General features: G+C 43.4%; 2 protein-coding genes across 4 annotated transcripts in view; both read right to left on the bottom strand.

Annotated features, from left to right (window-relative positions):
• Positions 1 to 16,991, bottom strand: part of LOC109042783 (GTP-binding protein Di-Ras2) — a 504,879-nt gene that overhangs the window by 266,572 nt on the left and 221,316 nt on the right. The gene's annotated exons all lie outside the window — the stretch shown is intronic.
• Positions 783 to 16,991, bottom strand: part of jbug (filamin-type immunoglobulin domains fbug) — a 272,164-nt gene continuing 255,955 nt past the window's right edge. For all 3 annotated transcript variants that reach the window (XM_072300594.1, XM_072300598.1, XM_072300601.1), the window contains 2 exons: positions 3,594 to 3,776; positions 783 to 1,257 (listed from right to left, as the gene is read on the bottom strand). In XM_072300594.1, coding sequence (XP_072156695.1) covers positions 1,001 to 1,257; positions 3,594 to 3,776 — 440 coding nt within the window. In that variant the 3' untranslated portion in view covers positions 783 to 1,000. The remainder of the gene's footprint in view (positions 1,258 to 3,593; positions 3,777 to 16,991) is intronic.

Raw genomic sequence — 16,991 nt, 5'->3', positions numbered from 1 at the left:
AAAGCATGACAGGGGCGTAGAGATCTGTCAAAGCAACGTTTTAAACAAAACGGAGGAGTGAAATTCTCATTTGAAGATTGCTGAACTGCTCAGCCATCCTCGAATCAGTGCGTTTGCTTTTCTTATATATGCATATTTTAAATTAGCGCAGAGCAGTCTTAGGTTTCTTTTTAAAAAAACCAAGTAACGTACACTCTTGGTATTCATTGCACATAAACTAGAAAGCTCCAGAATGACAAAAAAATTTAAATCATAATTATTGACGGATTAGTAAACTTTTTACACGCTTTGGAAAACCGAAAACGTTTGTGCCAGTCACTTTCCGGTAAAGAAGGGGTACTGTGTTATTGTATGAAGTAGGGGGTCGAAACGATCGCAAAGGCGGTATACTACGTATACGCGTCAAAAATTATGACTACATACAAAATGTACAATTTTTTTGGAGGCAAAAATATGGTCCAATGACCTAGAACTCTTTTTCCTTGGAAACTTCACTGATTTAAGTGAAGGGTGGGATTCACAAGAGTCAAATTGGTTCAACTTTCATAAACAAACATGACAGTATGGTATTACAAATACAATTAAATATCAACGGTCATAGTCGAAAAATATGTATCTCTTTCAAGATTTCCAATTATGATTAATTTTTGAAAAGAAAACTTACAAAAATGACTAACTCATTGAAATTATCTGTGGCCATTATAAAATCGGAGAAAAAACTGGAAGAAAATTTAAAAAAAAAAAAAAAAAAAAAAAAAAACTGTCATGTACTTTTCTTTGACTTTTCTCTTAAAGATAAAAGCAGAAATTTGCAACAGTGCAATTTGCAATACAAATTTTTCAACTTTTACCATTGATATGCTGGTATAGGCTCAGAAATGGATCTTGGGAATTGGAGTAACGAACAGAATGTTTTGGAATTCATCCATATGTGCTTTTCACCTGTCAATTCTTAGTTCCTGATAGCATTTACAGCACATAATTTGACACCTATGTATGATTATGGAGTTATGTGAGCATATCCTGTGGAATAAGCAACGCTTCCATAGAGCTCAGAGTTTGGTGAATGGCTTCCTTGTAGAAATCTGTTCAGCTCTTCCTGGGTGTCAAAAATCATAACCATAAATGGGCTTCCTGGAACATGCTCACCAGCCCACTTAACCTCGACTCTATAATCTCCTGGTTCGGTCGGATCAAATTTACATAGGATGGTTCTATCTTTTTGACTTTCACGCCTCATTTCAACTCTGAATGCACCTAAAACATGCATTGAAGAGGACAATATTATTAAACTCCCTAAATAGAGCAGTTTCTTAGGAGACACAGCGCCTTGCAAATCGGGCGAACAGCATTATGTACAAAATAGTATATCACTTTGTGGCGGTCTGCAGCAGTCATTCATATCCTCGCGGGGATATGCTTGGCCATCGCATAACACTCCCCTCCCCTGAACCTTGGTTCTCGACCAGTGACCGCGGCTGTCCGCCATCTTGAGCTTCCATCTTCGCTTGCCTATCCGCGTCACTGGTCGTCGATCAAGGTTTCCTTCCTTCCCCCGTTTCTCGTTAGCCTTTTTACCTCGTGTTGAGTTTTCATTTATATTGTATTCCGAACTGTGCCTTTCCACTGTGTTTTGTTGCCCCATAAACCGTTGTTTTTCCTTTCGTACTCGCTCGTCTCGTCTCTTGTGTTACGTCTCCTCACCGACCGACCCTCTGAGGTGAGGCCTGCCTCGCGCACCTCATATTAGCCTAGTCAGCCGCCTCCCCGTTTCAACTTGATGTATTTTACAAATTTTTTAAAATTGACTCTCCTGTTCTTTGAGGGCCGCGATCTTAGATTTAAAGCACACCGTTTGAAGGCTGTTTTTGACTTCAGCTTTGAAACTTATGACCAAAATTACATGGAATATGATTTCTCACTTGAATCATTGCATGAATATTTAACTAATTTGAGCCCTCTTGCCTTTCTTTGGCCGTCATTTTGAATAAGGGGCATCTCATTTGACCGAAGGGCTCTTTCGACTTCCTACTTGAAATTGACTAGCAACATTAGGAATAAAGTGGTAACTCACTCAACTTATTACAAGAATATTAAAAAAAATACCTGTCTGCCTTTCAAAAGACTCCGCACACTCCTTATGGGAAAGTGCACCACGATCGATTTTTAATTTTTTTACTGCGTTCAATTTCTCTCAAGATGCTGATCAAAACTCATCATTGCGTCAACTTTCTACGATGCACAGTTTTCACACAATACGCCCGGAACGCTTCAATTATTTGGCGATAAAGAGTCAGAAAGAACAAGGCATTCGAGAACTGGAGTCTCTATATACCCAGGGTTACGACAACTCACTTTTGGTTGGGCTGAAAGTGGCCTAAAAAAAAATCCAATTCTGATTAGTTCTTGCTCATGGAGTTACAAACGAGTGCACCAAGATGGTGATACCTCGAATGTGAACAAAAGTAATGAAAATATAACTAAATTGTGGTTTATCAAGAGTGAATTGTTAATCACATCGCACCAAAATGAAAATAGATTCTGAAATTATCCACTAATCAATCTAATTTTATTTTATTGCAATTTCTTTGGTTAGGTTTTGATCAGTTTTGTTGATGTTGTTTTTGTATGACAGACATCGCAGGATTTCTTATCCTTATCCCTCAATATCGTTCGTTTGAGTGCACTCGTTTGTGCTTCCATGGCCAGCCAAGGCCGGCTGCTAGTCAGCTGATAATCAACTTGTCTAAACTCTGGGTATAAAGGAACTCTATCACTAACAGGTCAGATGTGAATAAGGAAAAAATCAGCCAGTGTCTGTCTTTTTATCTATTCCTGCCTTCTCTGGGGCTATCTCTCCCCCCCCCCCCCCGCTCTCGTCCGTTTAACGTTCATTGTTTTTCTCCGACTTTCCTGTTCTTATGCTCCTCACAAATCTGATTTGGATGGTCAAGCAAAAAGGTGGTCAGAATCTGAGATAAGACTGCTGCTTAGTGCTGGAGTTTCCCTGATTTCCTTGATGACACACAGTCGACCGTTCACTCGAGTGCTGAAATGAGGAATCTTTCTGACTCTTTATCACTGAATAATCGAAGTTTTCTGGGCGTATTGTGCGAAAACATTGCATTGTAGAAAGTTGGCGCAATGATGATTTTTGATCAGCACCTTGAGATGAATTGAATGCAATACAAAAATTAAAAAATCGATTGTGGTGCACTTTCCCATAAGGAGTGTGCAAGGTCCTTTGGCTACTATTTCGGATTTGACGGAGGGACTTATTCACCTTCATACTTGGAGTTTAAGATCAAAATTACTCAAGAAATGATACCTCTTATGACACTATGTGTACATCTTAAAATACTTAAATCTGTAGTAGCGATATCATAGCTGCCATTTTAAATTTTAGGCATTTTAAGAGGGATTTCCAGGGTCCAGCCAGGTAAACTTATACTTAAGGTCATTTAGGATGACCAAATGATGACATTTACACTGCAAAGTTTATTACCTACAAAATCCGTCCCGCATTACCCCTCTTTATACGTGCTTTTCATTTGCTTATATGACAATATGAAACAAAGCGATTGGAGACAAACCTTTTGGCCCTCTTACTCGCACTGTGAGCTGTCCAGCACCTGCTCCTCGCGTGTCACAAATAAAGCGAGATTGGAATGTTGCAAGTACACCATGTTCTATTCCTGGACCATAGACGCGAACTTTACTTGCATCAGGCACCCCTGCCACACGCAGTGTAAATGGACTCCCAGGGACATCAACACCTGATGGAAGACAGAGCATATTTTAGCTTAGTGCTTAAATCTTAAAAAGTGATTACTTAATCCTACTATTTTATCCTTCCTGCTTACCATCACTCTTACTACAAATTATCGACCTGTTGAAAATGACCTTCTTTTTCCAGCCCATTATTACACATATTGTATTATTTCCCGCTTTGCTTGATCTGTTTCTCGAACTTCATGCAGCAATTCGTGGCCCTAGCTTTTATAGTCATTTAAGAAATAATAATGATAATGATAATAATAATAATTATAATAATAAATAAAGCGAATCAGCAATATCGCCTGTATTGGAACAACCCAGTCCTAACTGATAGGATGGTTATGGCTAATAGACCTGACGTCATCTTGATAGATAAGCAGGCGCGTGTTGTGCAGCTCTTGGATTTTAGCATCCCTAACGGACACAATTTGTTGTCGAAGTATGAGGAAAAGATATCAAAATATATGCCTCTCTCTGTGGAAATTAAGAGAATTTGGGCCATGGACATTGTCTCTATCAGGCCTTTTATCATGTCCGTCACAGGGAGTCGTACCGGAGAGCCTAATTAAACACCTCAAAGAGCTGAAACTCCCAGATCACCTTCTCCACACCATGCAGAAGTCAGTTATTCTCAGCACCTGCAATATAGTTCGGAGTTTCCTTAACATGGAATAGTCCCCTCTCTTTCATCTCTCTTATTTCTTTTTTGGTTTTTTTTTTAGTTTTCTATTCTTGAAAATCTTAATTGTTAGGGCATAAACAGGACCCAAGACTCTAGTCTTTGACTCGTCTTGGGCTCTTAATACCAGGAAAAATCCTGTGAGAAAAAAAAAAAAAAAAAAAAAATAATAATAAGCATTGTTTGCCCCTGTGTGAGGGCTTAAAGCAACCCAGCAAAGCTGATGACAGCAGTGAATATGAAAAATAATAATAATAAACCTGTGCAAAGAGTACAATATAGCAGTCGAAACAAACTGGTACGAGCACAAGCCAAAAGCTATCACAGCAACGGATGATGGACAAACAACTATCATATGGAATGTCCCTGTCAGAACTGATAGGACGGTGCCGAACAACAGGCCTGACATCATACTGCGAAGAAGGGGGCAAACTTGCTTGCTTATCGACGTGTCAATCCCAGCGGATAGGAACATATCATTGAAGGAAGCCGAAAAAAGACTCAAGTATAAAGACTTAGAAATCGAGATAAGTAGAATGTGGAAAACGGACACGAAAGTCATACCCTTCGTAATCGGCGCGACGGGAGCAGTCTCGAAAGAATGGAAGAAATTTAAGGAAGAAATCCCTGGGAAGCACTCTCTTGTCACAGCTCAGAAAGCAGCAATCCTTGGAACTGCTAGGATACTGAGGAAAGTCTTAAGTTGAAAACCTTAACCAAAGAATCCATACTCATTTGTTCCCACACACCAAAAACACCCCTACCCCCACCACCTCAGGAAAGAAACCTTTAGGCAGGCGTCCTCCAGACACCTACCCTGCCTCGGTTCCTAAAACAGATATCCTTGTCTGGGACGAGCCATCCCCCAAACGGGGGAGTAAAATAATCACCACCCGGCCACCCAAACCACAAACAGCCCTCATACCTAGGAGCATTGTTTGCCCCTGTGTCAGGGCTTAAAGCAACCCAGCAAAGCTGGTGACAGTAGTGAACATAAAAATAATAATAATAATAATGATAATGATAATGATAATGATCATGATAATGATAATAATAATGATAATAATAATGATAATAATAATGATAATAATAATAATTATGGAAGAAAGTATAGGTATCCAACATAAGACAATAAAAGAAAAGGTAAAGAGAGAATACATACGTCGAGTAAGAGCAGTACTAAAGACAGAGCTAACGGCAAAAAACAAGATAACTGCAATCGGAGCGCTAGCCGTACCCGTTCTACAGTACGGATTTGCAATTCTGAATTGGAAAATAAAAGAAATAAAAGCGCTAGACATAAAAACAAGAAAATGTCTGACAATGCATAAAATGCACCACCCATCCGCAGACGTTGACAGGCTATACGTGAGCAGAAAACTAGGAGGACGAGGACTTAGGCAAATTGAATCAACATACAAATCTTCCATCATCAATGCGAAGTACTACCTCCAGGAAAAAAAAAACGAAGACCCTTTTCTCAAAGCCGTATATGCCGTCAACCTTGCTCTAGACAAAGACCACATTGCGAAAGAAGCAAACAAGTTTGAAGCCGAGCTCGGAGAAAACTTTGAAGTGGCCCCCATAAACAGCAGGAAGCAAAAAATCAAAAAGAAAATCTCAGAAAGCATCAGAACCAAATGGAAAGGAAAGATCATGCACGGGCAGTATCCACTGATGCTAGAAAATGACTCTATCGAGAGTAATCTCTCTACCATCTGGCTCAGTAAAGGTGTACTAAAAGCAGAAACAGAGAGCCTAATTGTAGCGGCACAGGATCAAGCCTTAAACACAAGGTACCGAGAGAGGAAAATCCACAAGAAACATGTGAATAGCAAATGCAGAATCTGTCACCAGTTCGAAGAAACCATTGAGCACATAACATCAGGTTGCCCAATTCTAGCCCAAAAGGACTATATCGAGAGACACGACAGAGTATGCACCCAACTTCACTACAGCCTCTGCAAAGAATATGGAATCGAAGTCGACGCAGATAAATGGTATGAACACAAACCGAAAAACACTGCAACAACCAGAGATGGAGAGACAACGATCCTGTGGAACTTCCCTATCAGAACCGATAGAACTGTTGAGGCAAACAGACCGGACATCATCCTACGTAGGAAAGGCCAAACGTGTCTGCTGATTGACGTCTCTATCCCAGCAGACAGGAACATCACAAAAAAGGAAGCTGAGAAGAAACTAAAGTATAAAGACCTAGAGATCGAAATCAGCAGGATGTGGAAGACCAAAACCCGAGTCATACCCTTTGTGATAGGAGCTACCGGAGCAGTCTCTAAAGACTGGACTAAACTGAAGAACGAAATCCCTGGGAAACATTCGCTAGTATTGGCCCAGAAGTCTGCTGTGTTAGGCACTGCCAGAATCCTCCGGAAGGTCTTAAGCTAGGTGGAGCAGCGCGAATACACCTAGAACGTTCCCACACACCAAAAACACCCCTACCGCCTACCACCTCAGGAAAGAAACCTTTAGGCAGGCGTCCTCCAGACACCTACCCTGCCTCGGTTCCTAAAACAGGTATCCTAGTCCGTGACGAGCCACCCCCCAAGGGGGAGTGAAATAACCACCACCCGGCCACCCAAACCACAAACAGCCCTCATACCTAGGAGCATTGTTTGCCCCTGTGTGAGGGCTTAAAGCAACCCAGCAAAGCTGGTGACAGCAGTGAATATGAAAAATAATAATAATAATAAAACTGCAGGGAGGACTGTCTATGGTCTGGGGTATTCACGCACCTCCAGTCCCGAGTCACTTTCTGAGCACTCCCTTTGTGCCAGGAAGTACTTCAATAAAAAAAAAACCCAACCCGGGGTGTAAGCAAACCGTGCCCATCGGGTCTCTTGGCATCGGGTGCTTCTGAAGGTGTCTACCCACGGTGCCCTGGGATACCGGGCGACCTCCCAGAGTACGTAGCCTTACCCGGCGAAGAGGCTGCCGGGCGGACCGTCCAAATCCTCCTCTACTCGTGGGAACAACATGGATTCCAGAAAAATTACTAAACAACGCAAGAACTCTCAAATCACCCTAACGAATAGGGATAGAGATGAAGAGATGAACAGACCAACAAACTCGAGAACAAACCGAGCGGACCCAAGAAATGTGCCTACAAACACGCCACAAACTCTCAGCCCGACTCAAGTACAACCTTTGAGTAGCCAGCCAGACTCTCAGCCCAACCATACAAGGGCGCGAACAAAATGGAGCGAGGCAGAATACAAAGAAGTCATGTGGTGCTACCTCTACATCAAAGAAAGCACAGGCAGCTGCAACATGAAGTCCATTTACAATCTCTGGAGAAAGAGAAACCCAGCTACCCGTCCTTATATTGAAGCAAATAAACTTGCAACCCAACGCAGGTACATAGAGAACCAAAAGAAACTGAATGAGATGCAACTCTCCGAAATCAAAGCAGACGTCCGTCTCCACCTTGGACAGACATCTCAGAGCCCAGAAAATGAGACAGAACGTTCGCAAAGCAGCTCAGCCAACCAAAAAGATCCAGAGGATGAGGGAATATCGTCTCAAGTAGCCCAATCCTCACAAAGAATTAAATGGACTCAAGAAGAGTACAAAGAAGTCATGTGGTGTCACTGGTATACTAAAGAAGGTACAGGCTTTTGCAACATAAAGGAGACGTACGATTTATGGAGAGCTAGGAACCCTGACACCCGATTACACATCAATGCGAATAAACTAGCCACGCAGAGAAGATACATAGAAAACAAAAGGAAACTTAGCGATGAGTTGCTTGAAGAAATTAAAGCAGATGCTATTGCCACACTAGAAGCATCAACTGAGGAACATGCCGGAGAAGCCCCCCAAGTGGCACCTGATGCACTGGATGATATCCTATCCCAAGACATCCTAGCCGAGCTAAACATCTCAAACCAAGCGTCACAAACTCCTCCTGGAAACCAGCAACCTACGAGCGATGAGCTGACAGAGACCAACCCTGAGCCGTTAGCCCCAACGCCAGAACCCAAGTCATCACAAAACGAAAAGCCAGAGTCACCAATTAGGAGACTCTACCAAGAAGTACTGGAGATGACCTTAGAGGAAAGAGAACCGATCAGAAAACTGAACGGCGCAAAAAAGGAGAAGGAAATCCTTGCACGGGCCAACAGTGAGGTGAAGACTATACTAGAAACCGAACAGGAATTGGACCTCTGGAAAATAAATTGCTTACTCTACGCGGCAGCTCTAACAGTCAGTGATGAAGCAAACAACCCAAGACCAGTAAAAAAGAACAACGCGAAAGAAACGAAACCCCTGTGGCAAAAAAGGATCGATAACAGAATAAAAGAGCTGAGATGCAACCTTTCAGTGTTAACTAATTTCAAGGAGACTAGCAAGTCTAACGAGAAGCCAATGACACAGCGAGTTAAATCAATACTAGAAAAATACACTGACGAAGGAGAAGAATACAATATTGACAATGTAGCCGAGCAACTTAAACAACGCATATCAGTGTTCAGCCAAAGGATCAGGAGATACAAAAAACGATCTAACCAATATAGGGAAAATAGGATGTTTGTAACTAACTGTAAGAGCTTCTACAGAAAAATCAAAGGGGACGGAGCAGAAACTGGTGCAACCCCTAAGAAACAAGAAATAGAGGAGTTCTGGAAAGGAATTTACGAAACTCCCACAGAGCATAACACCGAAGCGGACTGGATTAAGGATCTAAACGTCGAACATCAGATGGAATGGACTCCCCTAAATGAGGCAGAAGTAGCGAATGTCTTAAAGAATCTTGCGAATTGGAAAGCACCCGGCCCAGACAAGATACAGAGCTTCTGGTACAAAAAAATGCACCCCATCCACAAGTATCTAACAACAGAATACATAAAACTACTGGGGGGAGAAGAGTTCCCACCTTGGTTAGCTAAAGGGTGCACGTACCTGATACCGAAAAACAAAGAAACAGCGAACCCAAAGAACTTCCGCCCGATCACTTGTCTTAACATTATGTACAAGATATACACCGCTTTAATGGCTGGCAAAACTTACAAGTATTTAGAAAGTGCTGAACTCCTCCCAATAGAGCAGAAAGGGTGCCGAAAAGGAGCAAATGGATGCTTAGATCAACTCCTTATATCCAAGACTGCCATTGAAGACTGCAAAAGGAGGAAGAAAAATCTATCCGTAGCATGGCTAGACTACCAAAAAGCCTTCGACAGCATGCCACATAGCTGGATCATACGAGCACTGGAGATAATGGGAGTCCACCCAAATCTAGTCAACGCGTGTAAGAACATGATGAAACACTGGGCAACTGTCATCCAACTGAACGGAAACGCGGGCCAAATCGTAACTTCGGAAATCAAAATCAGGCGTGGAATCTATCAAGGAGACGCATTCTCGCCCCTTCTGTTTTGCATAGGACTAATACCCCTATCGAAGAAGCTGAACGAACAACAGAACGGATACGACCTTGAGGATGGTTACAAACAACTGACACACCTTCTTTACATGGACGACTTGAAACTCTTCAGTAGCAATGAAACAAAGCTTCAACAACAGCTTAAAACAGTAAAAGAATTTAGTGACGATATCGGAATGAAATTCGGCCTGGATAAGTGCGCCAAAGTGACTTTCAAGAAAGGAAAGTTTTTTAAAGGTGAAAATGTAACCATCGACAATGAAACCAGCATCAGACAACTAGACCCTGGTGAAACTTACAAGTACCTGGGCATGGAAGAGAATTCAGGAGTGCAAAATACAACAGTCAAAGAGAAGGTCAAGAAAGAATACATCCGAAGAGTTAGGGCAGTATTAAAGACAGAGCTGTCAGCAAAAAATAAGATTTCGGCCATCGGAGCACTTGCAGTTCCCGTGCTTCAGTACGGATTTGCAATCCTAGACTGGAAGATGACAGAAATCCGAGCTCTGGACGTCAAAACAAGAAAATACCTGACAATGTACAAAATGCACCACCCATCCGCGGATGTTCACCGACTCTACGTCAGCAGAAAACTGGGAGGAAGAGGGTTGAGACAGATAGAAGCAGCGTACAAGTCCACCATTATCAGTACGAAATACTACCTGAGAAAGAAGAGAAATGAAGATCTGTTTCTTAAATCGGTACACGAGGCGGACACCCAGCTGAACACGCTACACTCGATTACCAAAAAAGCTGACAAGTTTGAAACTGAGTTAGAACAAAACTTTGAACAAACACCAGTTAAAAGCAGGAACCAAACAATCAAGAAGAAAATAGCCGAAACCTTAAGATCAAAATGGACCGAAAAGAACATGCACGGTCAGTACCCTCGCTTACTGGAAGAAGACAGAGTCGAAAGCACTCTTTCAACCATGTGGCTGAGCAAAGGAGCATTAAAAGGAGAAACCGAAAGCCTAATTGCAGCAGCCCAAGACCAGGCTCTTAACACTAGGTACCGAGATCGGAAAATACACGGCAGAGCCCGAGACAGTAAGTGCAGAATTTGCCATCAGCACGAGGAAACTATAGATCACATAATATCGGCGTGCCCGATCCTTGCCAAAAAGGACTACATAGAACGGCATGACAGAGTGTGCACCCATCTCCATCATAACCTGTGCAAAGAGTACAATATAGCAGTCGAAACAAACTGGTACGAGCACAAGCCAAAAGCTATCACAGCAACGGATGATGGACAAACAACTATCATATGGAATGTTCCTGTCAGAACTGATAGGACGGTTCCGAACAACAGGCCTGACATCATACTGCGAAAAAGGGGGCAAACTTGCTTGCTTATCGACGTGTCAATCCCAGCGGATAGGAACATATCATTGAAGGAAGCCGAAAAAAGACTCAAGTATAAAGACTTAGAAATCGAGATAAGTAGAATGTGGAAAACGGACACGAAAGTCATACCCTTCGTAATCGGCGCGACGGGAGCAGTCTCGAAAGAATGGAAGAAATTTAAGGAAGAAATCCCTGGGAAGCACTCTCTTGTCACAGCTCAGAAAGCAGCAATCCTCGGAACTGCTAGGATACTGAGGAAAGTCTTAAGTTGAAAACCTTAACCAAAGAATCCATACTCATTTGTTCCCCCACAACCTAAACCCCTACCCCACCATCATCGACGAGAAGCAACCTCTGGGTGGGCGTCTTAGGACACAGTTCTCACCCCGGTTACTGCAAACCTTATCGTCGGCTGTAAATTGGCCATTCATAGCCAAGTTAACACCGGCCTCAACCCACTATACTCTCTCTACCAATGAGCATTGTTTGCTCACGTGAAGAGAGCCCAACTACCCAGCAAAGCTGGAGATAACTTCGCATATAAATAATAATAATAATAATAATAATAATAATAATAATAATAATGATAATAATAATAACCTCAGGGGCGACCTCAATGTCGTACGGGAGGCCCTTTCGAGGGCTGGCGACCCCGCGGTACCCGAGCAAGTGGCTGGGCATCCTCGAGGCCAAAACATCGCCAGGGGCGTGCGAGGAAGTAGAGTTGGGCTTGTCCCAACTTGAAAAACCAGCTGCGCATCCCTGGTTGGGGGTTGGAGCCCCCAGTCAGTGATTTTCTTTCACAAGACGATAAAAGAAGAGCCTCGGTCGCGTCAAGGGTTGGGGAACATGGCGCGCATAATAGTCCCCACGCTGGGAACGAAGATGGTCGTGGATCGTCCCAGTGTATGGCACGACGGCCAACCAACAATACCAACCCTGCTCCAAGTGTTTCGTCGACTAGTCAGCCGACGACCACTAAAGCAGGGAAACTCAGGCAACGCATGGCTTGGACTCTAAGCATGAATCAACACGTCATGCGTTGTTATTACCTCGCGTCTAAAATGGAAACGATTCCTGGATACCGGGCGGAAATGCGGAAACTTTTTCTTGATAGGTTCCCTGACTGCAAAAATGTCTCAGAGCAGCGCCTAATGGACCAGAAGCGAGTGATACTGAAGTCTTGTAAAATGTCTGCTGATGATCTGCAGAATATCAAAGATGAAGTCCAACTTGAAATTTCCCGCGGTGAATGTGAAGACGAAGAAAACGTACAAGAGGCTGATCCCGCGTCAGTTTCTTGCACAGACGGTCCGGTGGAACAGCGAGACATTGTACCGGAATTACACACTGATGAAGGCATCGTAAATGCGGAGCATGATGAGTGTGCAACTGATACTGCTGACGAGAACGTTATCAAAGCTGATACGCTAGAGGTTGCATTTATTGCTGAAATGATCAAATGGCAAGGAGTCAGTCCAAATCTTAGACAGTCACTGCCAAAACTTCCTTACACTCCTAAGTTGTTCGCGTGTATTGAGAGGATGAACCGAATTATACCAGCACACATTCGTGAAGAATCAACGTTAGAGGAAGTTCATTGCATCATCTATTGTGCAGCTCAGGCGATAACACAAGCCGTCAAAGGCCCCACAAATCATGGGCGTAGGGAAATCAAACTGAATGCACCAAGATGGCAACTTAGGATTGAAAGGAAAGTGGCCAACCTAAGGCAGGAGATTGGGAGAGTCACCCAGTGTGTCAAGAAGAATACCTCAAAGAGGTTAAGGGCGAAGATGGCCCATGTGAATGAGGAAAACCTTTTAACCCATCTTGATACACTGAAGCAGAAGTTAAAAGTTCAAGCTGCCCGACTCAGAAGATATAAAAAATCATACCAGCGCCATTTAGATAATGCTCTGTTTCAGCGTAATGAGAGAGCCTTCTATCGAAGGATGGGAAACGCCGCGGATGTGAGAAACGCTCCCGAAGAAATCCCATCGAAAGATGACGTAACGCGATTTTGGCGATCCATCTGGTCAGAGGCCACAGGAGCATAATAGCACAGCTCCTTGGATTGAGCAGGAAACAGTGCGTCATGCCCACATTACACATGAAGGTGAGGTTGAAATCACTAAGGAAGATGTGCGGAGAGCAACTTTGCATATTCATAACTGGAAGGCTCCCGGACCAGACAAAGTTCACAATTTCTGGCTGAAAAAGTTAACATGTGTGCATACGCAGCTTTCAAGAAGCATTCAAGATATTATTACTCATCCTGACAAAATGCCGATATTTCTGACTGAAGGAGTGACGTTTGCGAAACATATGGACCGATTACATGTCTCTCCACGCTCTATAAAGTCATCACATCCATTGTAACCCGATTAATTGGGAGACATGTAGCTAAGTGGAAAATTTTGTGTGAAGAGCAGAAAGGGTGTCGCAAGGGAAGCTTCGGGTGCAAAGAGCTGTTAATAATTGATTCAGTTGTGCTCAAGCAGGCTGTAAAGGAACGTCGTAACTTACATGTGGGTTACATCGACTACAAAAAAGCTTTTGATTCAATGCCGCACAGCTGGCTAATTCACGTTTTAAATATCTACCGAGTCCATCCTGTCATTGTTCATTTCCTGAAGAGCATTTTGGCATCTTGGCGCACCAGAATCATAATACAAGGATCGGCGAGTGAATTGGAAACTGAGGTCATCCACATCCTGCGAGGTATTTTTCAAGGTGACAGTCTTAGTGCATTGTGGTTCTGTTTAGGCCTCAATCCCCTCTCAAATTGCATTCGAGAGATGAAGGTAGGGTTCCCTCTGCGTCGGAACAGACAAGTACTCCACGTCATCAACCACCTAGCCTACTTGGATGATATTAAGATCTATGCATCCCAAAGAGACCAGTTGCATCAACTTTTCAAGGTGATTGAAGAGGTCAGTGATGATATTGGCATGATGCTTGGAGTACCTAAATGCGCGACGCTCCATATAGAAAACGGCGTTATAGTGCGGGAGGATGGTTTTGTGACCAATTCTGGTGACGTCATCAATAGCTTGACAATGGAGGATGCTTATAAATACCTTGGAATGTGGCAGAGCTCTTCCATCCAGAAGGTGAGAGTCAAAGAGCACCTGGTTAACACCTTCGTTGATCGGCTGAGTGCGATACTTAAGACCTCTCTAAACTCAAAACATACGACCAAGGCAATCAACACCTTCGCCATTCCTGCGTTAGCGTACTCATTTGGCGTTGTCCCATGGTCTGACACGGAGCTTGAGGGGCTTAATAGGAAAGTCAGAACCTTGATGACCAAGTGGAATAAGCATCACCCAAGAGCCGCGAAGGAGAGAATACACATCCCCCGCAAACAGGGGGGAAGAGGTATCCTTGATGTGAAGGAGGTCTGCCACAGCCAAGTCCGTAACCTGCGAAATTACTTCCTCAGTAGAAACGACAGCACTTTGCACGCTGCAGTAAATGCCATAGATAAATCCTACACGCCTTTGCGCCTCGCTTGTCACGATCTGAATGAAGAACAACCCTCAGACCCAGTTGCTGGCCAGTTGGAGGCATGGGCCTCCAAGCCGCTGCATGGACGCTTTTATCATTCAGTTGCGCAGGATCATGTTAGTGAAGGAAAGTCTTTCTTGTGGTTATCGAAAGGGCAGCTGTATCCAGAAACGGAAGGATTTGTTCTCGCAATACAAGACCAAGTGATCAGTACCAGGAATTACAAGAGATATATACTGAAGGAGAAGATCGAGAGCGATAAGTGTAGGAAGTGTAATGCTGCATCCGAGACAATAGATCACATTACATCTGGTTGCGCATTGCTTGCAGGGAAGGAATATACCGAGCGGCATAACAACATGGCTAAAATTATACATCTAGCGCTGGCCAACGATCGAGAACTATGTGATACTGCTGAACCCTACTACAAATATTGCCCAGCCACGGTCCTGGAGAATCAGCGCTTCCGGCTCTATTGGGATAACCCGATCCTAACCGATAAAACCATCATGGCAAACAGACCGGACATAGTGCTTGTTGATAAGCGAGATCGCACCGCTTACATCATTGATATTAGCATCCCTAATAATCATAACTTGGAGCTGAAGTATCAGGAAAAGATGGTAAAATATCTGCCCTTAGCTGCAGAAATGAAGCGATTATGGAACCTGAATATTGTTTGTATCAAGCCCCTGATAATGTCAGTAACGGGGATAGTTCCAAAAAGTTTAGTTCAACATCTTCGAGACCTCGGAATAAACAGTTACCTGCTTCATTCAATGCAGAAGTCCGTCGTTAGAAGCACGTCAAGTATTGTCAGGTCGTTTCTTAATATCGAATAATTTTTTGATTTCACTTAAAATTTAATTTTTTAAAAAATTTGTTTTTAAATTTTACTTTAAAATAACGTTTACCCTTTTTTTTCAAGCAAGATAGTATGTGTCACTGACTTTGGCCTGTGGCCCATCAGTGATACTTGTGCCGGAATTGTTCCCTCTTCTGAGTTACAAAAAAAAAAAAAAAAAAAAAAAAAAATAATAATAATAATAATAAATCTGCAGGGAGGACTGCCTATGGTCTATCTGCAGGGAGGACTGCCTATGGTCTGGGGTATTGACGCACCTCCTTTCCCGAGTTACTCTGGACGCACACTCTATGTGCCAAGGAGTACTTAATGAAAAGCCCAACCCGGGGTGTTATGCGAACCGTGCCCATCGGGTCCCTTGGCACCAGGGCGCTTATGTTGGTGTCGACCTACGGAGCCCTGGGATACCAGGCGCCCTCCCAGAGTTAATATAGCCTTACCCGGAAAGAGGTTACGGGTGGACCCTCTTAAATCCTCATCTTACTCGTGGGAACAAATATGGAAACGCGCAACTCTAAAGCAAGAAAAACCCAAAACTACAAAGGAAAAACCGACCGAACCGATGATAATGCAGAAGAATTGACTCAGGTCTCTGGGACAACACGGAAAAGAACGCAGAAACAGCAGAATCAGCTGAATCAAACACCACAGGCCCAAAGCCCACCACCAACTAGCCCTGCCGGTAAGAACACAAACGCACAGCGTAGGCAAGCAACAGAGCGAGTGAAGTGGACCACAGAAGAGTATGAAGAAATAATATGGTGCTACTGGTACATCAAAGAGAGCACTCAAAGCTGCAATATAAACGCCAACTATGACCTCTGGAGAAAAAGGAATCCGAACACCCGCCCGCATATCGATGCAAACAAGCTCGCCACACAAAGACGATTCATTGCGAAAAACCAAAAACTAAGTGAGGCACAAATTGAAGAAATCAAAGCTGATGTAGCCGCAAACCTAGCAACACAATGTGAACGGGGTGTCACCAGAAAAACCCAAAATACCAATAACAACCAAAACTCCCCTACCACAATGAATAATGCAGCCAACCACACCCAGAGAGTACAATGGAGCGAAGAGGAATACAAAGAAGTCATATGGTGCCATTGGTTTGTTAAGGAAAACACGGGCATCCACAACATAAAGGCCACCTACGAGCTATGGAGGCAACGAAACCCTAATGCCCGCCTGCATCTCAACGCTAATAAGCTAGCCACGCAACGAAGATACATCGAGAACAAGAAAAAACTAACCGAACAACAGCTTCAAGAAATTAAAGACGATGTTCACTCCACCATAGAAGCATCCACTGACCAACACACAACTGAAAGCTCACCAGGTGATGCCACAAACGACGAGAACCGCCCGCCGAGACGGAATGATCCAACTGACCCCAGGGAATC

This window comes from Bemisia tabaci, chromosome 1 (assembly GCF_918797505.1).
Source record: "Bemisia tabaci chromosome 1, PGI_BMITA_v3".
NCBI classification, from domain to species: Eukaryota; Metazoa; Arthropoda; class Insecta; order Hemiptera; family Aleyrodidae; genus Bemisia; species Bemisia tabaci.
Note: the sequence above shows the minus strand (reverse complement) of the source record. Positions and strands in the feature narration are given on the sequence as shown.